The sequence below is a fragment of the Pezoporus occidentalis genome, unplaced genomic scaffold (genome assembly GCF_034315485.1).
Source record: "Pezoporus occidentalis ecotype Australia unplaced genomic scaffold, CSIRO_AGI_Poc_V1 ctg46, whole genome shotgun sequence".
NCBI lineage: Eukaryota > Metazoa > Chordata > Aves > Psittaciformes > Psittacidae > Pezoporus > Pezoporus occidentalis.
Window position 1 is genome coordinate 5,049,581 of NW_026915791.1, and position 9,286 is coordinate 5,058,866.

The 9,286-nt window shown below is 54.0% G+C and overlaps 1 protein-coding gene across 4 annotated transcripts in view; it reads right to left on the minus strand.

Moving 5' to 3' along the window:
• TYRO3 (TYRO3 protein tyrosine kinase) overlaps window positions 1-6,321 on the minus strand; it is a 41,969-nt gene extending 35,648 nt beyond the window's left edge. The window contains exons 1-2 of one of the 4 annotated variants that reach the window (XM_062635740.1): window positions 5,762-6,321; window positions 2,203-2,386 (exon numbers count right to left, since the gene is read on the minus strand). In XM_062635740.1, the coding sequence (XP_062491724.1) occupies window positions 2,203-2,386; window positions 5,762-5,849 (272 nt within the window). In that variant the 5' untranslated portion in view covers window positions 5,850-6,321. The remainder of the gene's footprint in view (window positions 1-2,202; window positions 2,387-5,761) is intronic. The other 3 variants (XM_062635741.1, XM_062635742.1, XM_062635743.1) reach the window with 3 other exon arrangements.
• Between the last annotated feature and the right edge of the window lie 2,965 nt (window positions 6,322-9,286).

A 9,286-nucleotide genomic window follows, 5' to 3' on the forward strand; every position in this document is an offset into this window, starting at 1 on the left:
TGTTTTTGCCCCAAAGGACCCTTCAGTGTTTGGCAAACCAGATGCATGGGCAACACCTACTGAGACACAGCCAGCTCTGGAGAGGAGGGCAACAGCCAGCCAGCACAAACCACGCAGCAAGTGGGTAGAAGGAATCCTCAGCAGAGCAGACAGCCTTCCTCTGAAAGATCCTTGCAGAAACCCCATCATTTGTGTCCTCCGAGAATAGAAGGGGTTGGTCATCTGGATCCTGGACCATGACTCTAGCTAGCCTTCAAGAGCAGCAGCTTGACCTGCAGTGTCTGAGCTAGTGGGAAGCTCCAAATCACAAACCTCAGTGAGCCCAAAGCTTTGCCCCAGTGAGGTGACAGGACTGGTGACAGCCTCATACAGGAACAGATGGGTCAGAAAAGAGCCCCCTTCACCTCAGCTGCACTTAGTGTTATTCTTACCCCAAGAGTGTCACACTCCTTGGGCCGCTTGGTTAATGATTTCAAGGGGTTATGATGGCTTATTCCAGCACAGGACCTCACCCTACGAACATTTCTGTGTTGTCCCTTGCTCAGCAACAGTTCCCTGTCTGAGAAGACGCACCCAAGCAGGGGAAGGCAGCTGTGGGGGCTTGCATTCAGGTCACAGACCTCCAGTTCAGGGGAGAAATTCTGCTCCTTGCTCCACTGCTGGAAATCTGCAGCATCCTCACTGCTGTTAGCAGCACAAAGCTACTGTGGTGAATAAGGGCAGAATGTGGTCCCAAAGCAACAAGGTCTCAGCTACCCAAGGCACCACTGTGCCTCTGAGTGCCTGTCAATGTACAGAAGTGGACTGCCCCCCATGGGATGTGCACCCATGTGCTTGCTGCCATGCAGGGATCCTCAGCAGATCTGATGCCCACCTTTCCAACAGTAGCAGTTCACCTTGAGGAAAGGGAAGAACATCTCAGGAAGGAAGAGAGAAAAGGGAGAGGGTTTGCCAAAATGCACAGAACGGACCCACTACAGCCTGTTTTTCAGAGCTGTGCCTTCAAATGGCATCAGCTGTCCTGCCCATCGAGCCCCATGTTCTGAAACACAGCGATTGCAGCAAAGTCTTACACAGAAGGTGGTAGAAATGATCACTTTAGGAGAAGAAAGGAAAAAGGAGAAAGAGGTTCAGACACATCTGGATTTAGCACCCTAACTTAGCCCTGGTGCTGCAGAAAGTTTGCAGTGGAGGAAAACAAGAGATGAGAAAGGAGATCAGGTTGAGAGATTGCAGAGAGCAAAGAGAGCTAAGAAATAGAACAGGAGGGCAGTAAATGGTGTCATTTCAAGAAAAACACACTATAATGCAATGATTTTCTTAGGCACAGATTTTTTCCTTAACAAAATGTTTCTTGCAGACAAGCTTTAGCACAGAGACCTTTAGTTGCTTGAATTGGAGACTGTGCAATGTCAATCCAAGAAACCTAATAGGAGATGAAGCTGGAGCTCAGGGAAGATTGATTCTCAATCACCAGTTTTGAGTCCTCATGGTGATGGCATGTTTGCTTATACAAGCTCTCTTTATGCATAGAAAAAGCCAGAGCAGAACCTTGGGTCTTGTTTAACTTGGTACTTCTGTAACTAGCTGACATCCCTCTTCTGCTGAAATGAAGGCACAGAGAGCTGCTTTGCAGAAGAGTTTTGTGCCTCTGAGCAGGGCAGGACTGATACCATGTAGTGCAAATGCATTAGGAAAGTCTCTGCAAAACGACTCAATGATGGTTCAGGTAACAAACCCTTCTCCCCAAAGAAAGGAAAGGGATGTAATCCTGGGTGTCCATTTCAATTACCAACCCTTACCCTTTAGGCAGACTGAGAGCTCAAGAGAGAAAGAGAAGGGAATGAGTATGAAAGAGAAAACGTATCTATGTAAGTCAGACCTTAATCTTCCTGCTGCACGGCAGAATAAGATGAACAAGGTAAGAACATCCTCTCACCTTGAAGTCACGTCTCAAGCACCACAAGCATTAGCAAAGCACCTGTCACCACAGCAGTCAGGAAACCAATATGGATCTAGTGCATAAAATCTCAGCCCTCAAGTGGCTTCAGCTCTGCTCTCAGTTATGCCCTTGCCACGTGTTGAACTGCAGAGCGAAGGACCCTGCCCTGCCGAGGGCACTGCAGTTGCACAGCTATAGCTGACAGCAGAAAACTGTGCAATAGTTTCCACAGTATCCTTCCTTCCCTGCATCCGTTGTACCTGAGGAAGCCGATCCAGTGTTCTTCATCTACTGGAATGTACACCTGGTCTACGCTTTGCACCACTGCTCCGTCCTTGATCCACAACATCTCGGGATCTTCCGTTCCCTCGAGGCTGCAATTTAGTTTCACGGGTTGGCCCTGGGACACCTTTAATTTGATTGGAGATCCTGTAAATTTCATACCTAAAAGAAAAATACTACTCCGCCCCACCCCCAGAAGAAGGGGGGTTGGAGTACATCAAATTACTCTAGGTTGGTGGTCTGGAGTTACACACCCTACCAGCACACGCTGCAGAGGGGGTCTGTTAGTCTCGGCACTGCTATACTACGCCTGCTAAGCAATAGTCAAAAGCAAGCACTGAAAAGCAGAGGGTCAGTGTATACATGGGGCTTCTTTCAAGTTGTGTAACAGCAGGGTGAGCTTCTGCAGAGCGGAGCTGGACAGACACACCGGGAGCTTCGCTGTGCCTGTGATCCCGCAGCTCCAAGCGTGTTCACTCAGCACGGTACCACACCTTCCTCTTTTTCCCAGGCTGTAATTTCAACTACGGGGCTCCTGCGCTGCTAAGAAATCACCGTGCTTGCTCCATTGTATGCCTTTGCAAAGAGCCGGGGTAGGAGAAAGACTCAATTACGTCTCGTTATTCAGCGTACGCTGCTCCCCTGCGCTACAGACAGCCCTGCAATTTGCGAAACCCGTGAAAGCAAAGCCTGCTCCACAGCACGCCTCGCCAAGGAGCAGAACTGTTTACAGAACAGATATTTCTATCGCGTGATGTGGGTGTGCGCTCCAAGGAGCCTCCCTGACCCTTCAGCCCAGCCAAAGGGCCACGTTGTACCCAGAGCTACAGAGCCGAGACCCCATAGCAGCAGGGCCAGAGTCGGTGGAGCTGCTCGGGGTGATGTTGACACAGAAGCGATCAGGATTTGACCTCGAGCACTGCTGCATGTGTGGGTGGATGGGGAGTGCTTCCCTCAAGCAGAAGTGAATATATGAAACACATTACCATGAGAAAACACGGAAGCCAGCTATGTAAGCACGTTTAAGAAAGAAAGGCATATAAAGGAGGAACGAGAGGATCAAAGGAGACCATGGGAAAGCAGGAAGGTGGGAAGCGGGAAATGAATGTAAAGCCAGTTTTGTTAGGGAGAGTGGCCATTTCCTATGCGGTGGCACAGGACTGACAGACCAGAACAGGTCTGGCCAAATTCAATATTATGCCCTGGAAGTGGCTTCCACATCCTTCAGAAAAAAAAAGAAACAACTCCATCACTCTTGCCCGGAAACGTATCACAGCCCATGACAACTTCACCCAGTTCACTGCCTGGTCAGCTTCTCACTGATGCCTCACTAAGCCTACAGAGCCCAGCAGAAAAACACCAGTTGTGAAACGCAGAGCGCTGCTAAAGCAAGCAGCCCTGTTGCTCCTGCTCTGTTACAGCATTACCAGTGATCAAATACCGAGATTTCTCCTGTGCCACTTCCCTCCCTGCCCAAACACCACCCTCGCACAGCCACGAGGCGCCTCCTCACCGGGCAGAGGGACACAGAGCACGGGTGTAACTGCTGGGAGAAGGGACACCAGCACTGTGGGACCAGCTCTGCCACTGGCAGCTGGTACCCGGGAACAGCACTGCGCTCTGTAACTCCTGGTGGAGTACCACTGCTCCGGGAGCAATCCCAGAACACAGGCAGAAGGCCCCTACTCCTTTCCTTAATGAGATCCCCCAATCTATTAACAGCTGATTTCCCCAAGTTGAGTCCTTTGCCTCTCTATCTGCTGTTATTAATTGAACAAAATTCACAGAGAGCACTGTTAAACTGGTAAGATGATCATTTCAGTTTAGTTGGTACTGCTTGTTTGCTGGGTTAAGGATTTAATCACTTTGGGTGAGGATGATCTAACCTCGCATTACTTAACTCATTGGTAGCACGAATGACAGGTCCCAGTGCGTGCCAGAAAGCACCCTCCCTTCCACCACTCACAGTACTGGAATAAAACATGAAAGCTTCACAGCTCTCTCTGTGTTAAAGCAAACAGATGGTGCCAGGCTGATGAGCACATGCACAACCTGACAGCCACTTTCATTGCAGGTGCCCTCGTGGAAGAGCAAACTACTCAGCTCCCCTCAGACTGCCCTGCCGAAAGAGTTAGCCACATGTTCAACAAAGAAGTGTTGTTAGAGACCCTCTGTGCTTCTCGGTTCCCTTACAAATTAATGATGTCGGAAATTAACATAGAGTACAAGTGTTCAGCCCGAGTTGTAATTCTCCACATCACCAAAATATAATCCCTCTACGATATAAGATCAACTGAAATGAAGAAAATACAGATCAGGGATTTTTAGTAAATTCCCCGCGTTTTGACAATAATCCAGTTCTAGCTGCAGCATCTCTTCCTGCAGGTATCGGCAAGAAGCACATAGAATGCCAATATGGATTTTAATTTCCACCTATTCCTCCTTCTACTCTCCCACTCACGATTTCTCATCTGATAACATTCTTGCCAGTGCAACAAGCTCAAGCAAATAGGCTCCTCCAAGCCTACCTGTAGGACTTCAAATGTATAGATAGGAAATAATTGCATGAAATTTCTTATCAAGCAGTTGTTAGACAGCACTGACAGCGAGCAAACATACCGGTTGTCAAATACGTGATGTATCTGTTTAGTTTTTAAACTTGCCACCTCTGAGTATTGATTCCTCAGAAGTACGCGTTTAGTGAAGTTATGCTGGGAGCGGAGAGTGAGAGGAAGATGCTCTCAAGCACAGCAAGGGAAAGGCTTTTCGCGTCCTCAGGACCCTGACCTGGGGATGCAGCCCGCACCGCCGTCTCCCCCGCTCGGTGCCACCGCAGGCTCCCCGCGGAGCCGCAGCTCCCGGTGCAGCGGCGGGAGGCTCCCGCACGCTGCCTCTCCCTGCCCACTCGGGGGTGAAACTTCGGAAAAGGAGTTCAGGAGGGAAAAGCCAACAAAAGCCACTCAGGAATGCGCTAGCGCCCGGCTTCCCCCGGCGACGGTCCGCGCTGGGCACATACCAGAGTAATGCCTCCGCAAACAACCAGGAGGATTACTTGGGCTGCGACTCACTCCTCCGTACTTGCAGGCGGGCGGGCGAGGCTCTCAGCACCCTGCACAGCCCGAGCTCCCCACCGGGCACCGCCGGCTCCCGAGCAGCCCCTGGACCTGCACATGCAGCAGAGCCCCCAGAGCCCGGCGGGGGGCAAACGGGACGGGACGGGCCCGACCCCCACCTGTGGCTGCCCGAGGGTCCGCAGCCGCCACCTCGGGCGGACCCCGCACCCCGGCGCTGCTCCAGGCAGCCCTGTCCGGAGAGCGGTGCCCGGTCCTCCGGCGCTGTGCTCGCCCTCAGCGGGCTGCCGGCACCAGCAGAGGCTGCGCGGCGGGGGCTGCCCACGGGGGAACCCCTCCGGGGACTGGGAGCGGTCTCCCCGCACGGCCCCGCGGCTCGTCCCGCCGCGCCCAGGGGTCTCCGCCCCGCCGCCCTTCCCCGCTGCCCCCGGTCCTCTGCCGCCTGCGGGCTGTCAGCCCCGCTCACCTGCCACGGTGGCGACGTCCCGGAGCGCCGCAGCCCACAGTCCCAGCAAGAGCAGCCGCGGGATCGCCATGCTCCGCTTCAGCTCCATCGCTCCCGCACCACCATCCTCCCCACCGCTCCCGGCGCGCCGCGGGGGGCTCCCACCGCCCGCGCAGGCGGCGACGGCGACAGCGGCTCAGGCAGCCCCGCACCGCCTCCCGCCGACGGGGTCCCGGGGGAGGCTGCGGGGACTCAAACTTCTGGCTGCAGCTCCGGCCGGGGCGAGCGCGGGAGGCCCCTCCGGGTCGATCGGTCCGGTCGCTGTGTCCGGTCCGGTCGCCGCCGCCGCCGCCGGTCGGTCTCCCCCTGCCGGCGCGCAGCCGCTCGGCGGCTCCCCCGCACGGTTCCGCCCGCCCGCCCGCCGCTCCTCAGCCGCCGCCGCCGCCTCCTCCAGGAAATGGCGCTCTCGGGCGGTCACGGGGCGCTGTGCTCCCCCTCTGACATCACATCATGAATATGCATCAGCCGGGCGCCCGCCGCCCCCGGACCGGCGAATCACCGGGACCGGCCCCGCTCCGCACCCGCGGGACCGGACCGCGCCACGCCGCGGTTGGACTCCTCTGGAGGGCGAGCGAGAGGGGCTCTGCAGGCGGCTCCCCCCACACCCCCGGGGGCTGCCCCACCGGGCGGCCTGGTTTGCAGAGCGGGTGACCCACATCCGCGGGAGCTGCCGGGGCACCGGGAACCAGGTCGCTTATTGGCCTCTCTACACGTGGAAGCAGGAGGCCAGCCTGGCCCCTATGGAGCCCCCGCGCACCCTCCAGCCTCCCAGCGGAGGAGGGTTTGAGGCCGCCACCACCGGGGCTCAGCCCGCCTAAACCCAGGATTTAAACCTGGGATGAGCAGCACCTCCCCTCGATGGCAGCAGCCCCAGCCCCATCTTCCCTGGCCGGCCCTTTCTAGCCCCACGCTCCCATCACTCGGGGCTGCCGGCCACCCGATCCCGGTGCCTGACCTGTGGAAGAGCAGCGGCAACGTGAGGAGAGCCGCCCGTGCTCTTCAGGCTTGGCCTTGCCCTCTTTTCTGCTAGTGGAAAAGTAGGGAGAGCTCTGAGGAAGGAGACCTCTGCTGCCACAGTTACAAGCACGGCGTGGAAAAAGTCACCGGCAGTTCTTAAAGAGATCTGTCACTGCCTTTACGTAGGAGTTAACGGTGAGAATCTGGGTTGAAAAGCACCGTAAGAAACAATATCATTAGAACACGAGGCAGCTCTGCCACAGCCATCAGCATGCAACGCTCTGGAAACCTGGCTAAACAGAGGAGCACAGGGAAACTGCGTTATCCTAGTAGGGGGATGGAGAAACTGAGGCATGACAAGCTCATGTAATTCCCTCCCAAGCTCTGATCTCCCCCTCCCTCTCCTATTTGCATTTCTGATAGGAATTCCTAGGGGACTGGAGCCATGCCATGAACATTTCATTACTGGAATGGAGATGTCAATCCCACTCCAGCGCCTCCGGCCGCAGTGAGGTGGCCGTGAGGGGATACACTGGGAAGCCATCCACCTAAAAGCTTGCGGGAAGCCTCGGTGCTCTTGGGGACAGGAAATCGTGACATACCTCTTGCCAGGATCACGATGGCTCCTGGGCTGAGAGGTTCTGTGCTGGTTCTTTGCTAAAAGCCTCACGTACACTTGCTGTCACTGCTCCCTCTCCCCCATGTATCCATATATACCCATCGGCACTTACTCATGGCGATAGCGCCTTCCACAAAGTAGCTACTTCTGCAGATTTTAGGTTTTTCATGAGAAAAACAAAGAATTCCCATTAGAATAATGCTGTGTTTCTATGGCATTTTCCTTCTAAGCATTTCTCCCGGCCTCACAATTACAGAGGCTTACACCACCACCTTGGCCCTGTGGGCTCAGGGAACGCTCCAGTGTACAAGCAGGAATGAGGAGGCACAGGCGAGCACTGCCACTCAGCCAAACCCATCGGGGGAGGCAGCAGCTGAGAGAGGCTTGACTGGCTCCATGCTGCATGCCTGGAGCATGCTTCTACCATAACCAAATCTACCTTCACCCAAATGTCATAGGTGATACTCCCAAAGGCTTTGGGAAGGGGAAGGGAGCGTTTATCTGCAAAGAGGAGTACCTGATAGAAAGTTGTAGCACAGCACAGGCCAGGCTCCAGGCTAGTGTGAGAAAGCAAAGCTTTGCTGGAAGGAGGAGACCAAAGGGAATTTTCCTCAGCAGGGGATCTGGCTTCGGCTCTTCTGAAAAGGGCTTTGTGTTAACAGTGATAGGCAGGAAAAGCCATATGAAAATTGGACTGGAATCCTGCACGCACTGCCAGTTGGAGTGCAAACTGCTGTGGGAAAACTTACGGAGGAGTGCAATGGTACCGTGCGGAAACCAAAAGAACTGGGGAATCTGAAATGCTTTTAGGTACTGAACAAAAATAAGCTCTTCTGACCTCTTGGGCCACTGAATTAAGCAACGTGACTTTCTCCTACAGGCCATAACACTGGTGGCAGTGCTCGCTGCTCAGATGCACAGTGGATTATAAATAAACCAGTGCCCTCCTGGCTTATGTCCTTTCCTTACTTCTGTTGCGATACTGTGTTGTCACATCTCACTGGACTTGCTGGCTGCGTACACATGTTCTAGAAAATGCCTGAAGAGGAGCACAACAATCAAGAGATGAATTCCCAGTGCTGGGAGACTTCTGAAGGAGAAAGAAAAAGGAAGAAAGGAAGAGAGGGAGAGAAGCGGGAGAGAAGGCAGGAGAGAGAAATATTTGCTGGGCATCCTCACCTTCCTGTGCTGTTCAGCTTCTTCTAATTATGAGACCAAATGGGATAAAGATGGGTTATCCCTGTGAGAAAGCACCCCAAACCACCTATCTCCATGAGAAGCCCTGGAAGTTCACCAACAGCTGCTGGCACATGGCCTACTCTATTGTCAAAGCAGTCAGTCTGCAGTTGGATACAAAATGCCTGTGTTTTGTGCAAGGTGTTTTCCATAGAGCTGCCTGGTTTGCACTTGGATTTGAGAACCTGCCTGCCCCCTACTCTGGATGTGAAGAGCAGCGTTATTCCCTCCATCGCTAGTAGACAGATCCCTCATCCTGCATCAGGAAGCTGTGGCAATGGCAAGAGTGACGATGAAGTGGCATTCAAGGGCCACAGGAGTAGCTCTGCTCTATGGTGTAGCAGACCAAGGATGGCTGTTCAGGTGTTTCCTGAGTGGGTGATTTGCTGAAGGCAGCATATTCAGCCCCAGGCCAGAATAAGAGCTGCTCCCAGCCTTTCAGTCACCACTGGAGGCTACGGCAAGTGACAGCAAAGAGCTCTGTGTGTGTGAGGGCTCTTGCAGCTTAGGGATGACTTCTCAAATAAATGCCCCAAAGTTGGGCCAGAACACAGGGAGTGAGGAAGCAGAAACCCTCTGTGCTTTCCAAACCCTGCCAAGGACACAGCTTGAGAGCTGCTGGATATTACATTGGCTTTTGAGGACACTCTAAATGTTAAACTCCATTCTCTGCC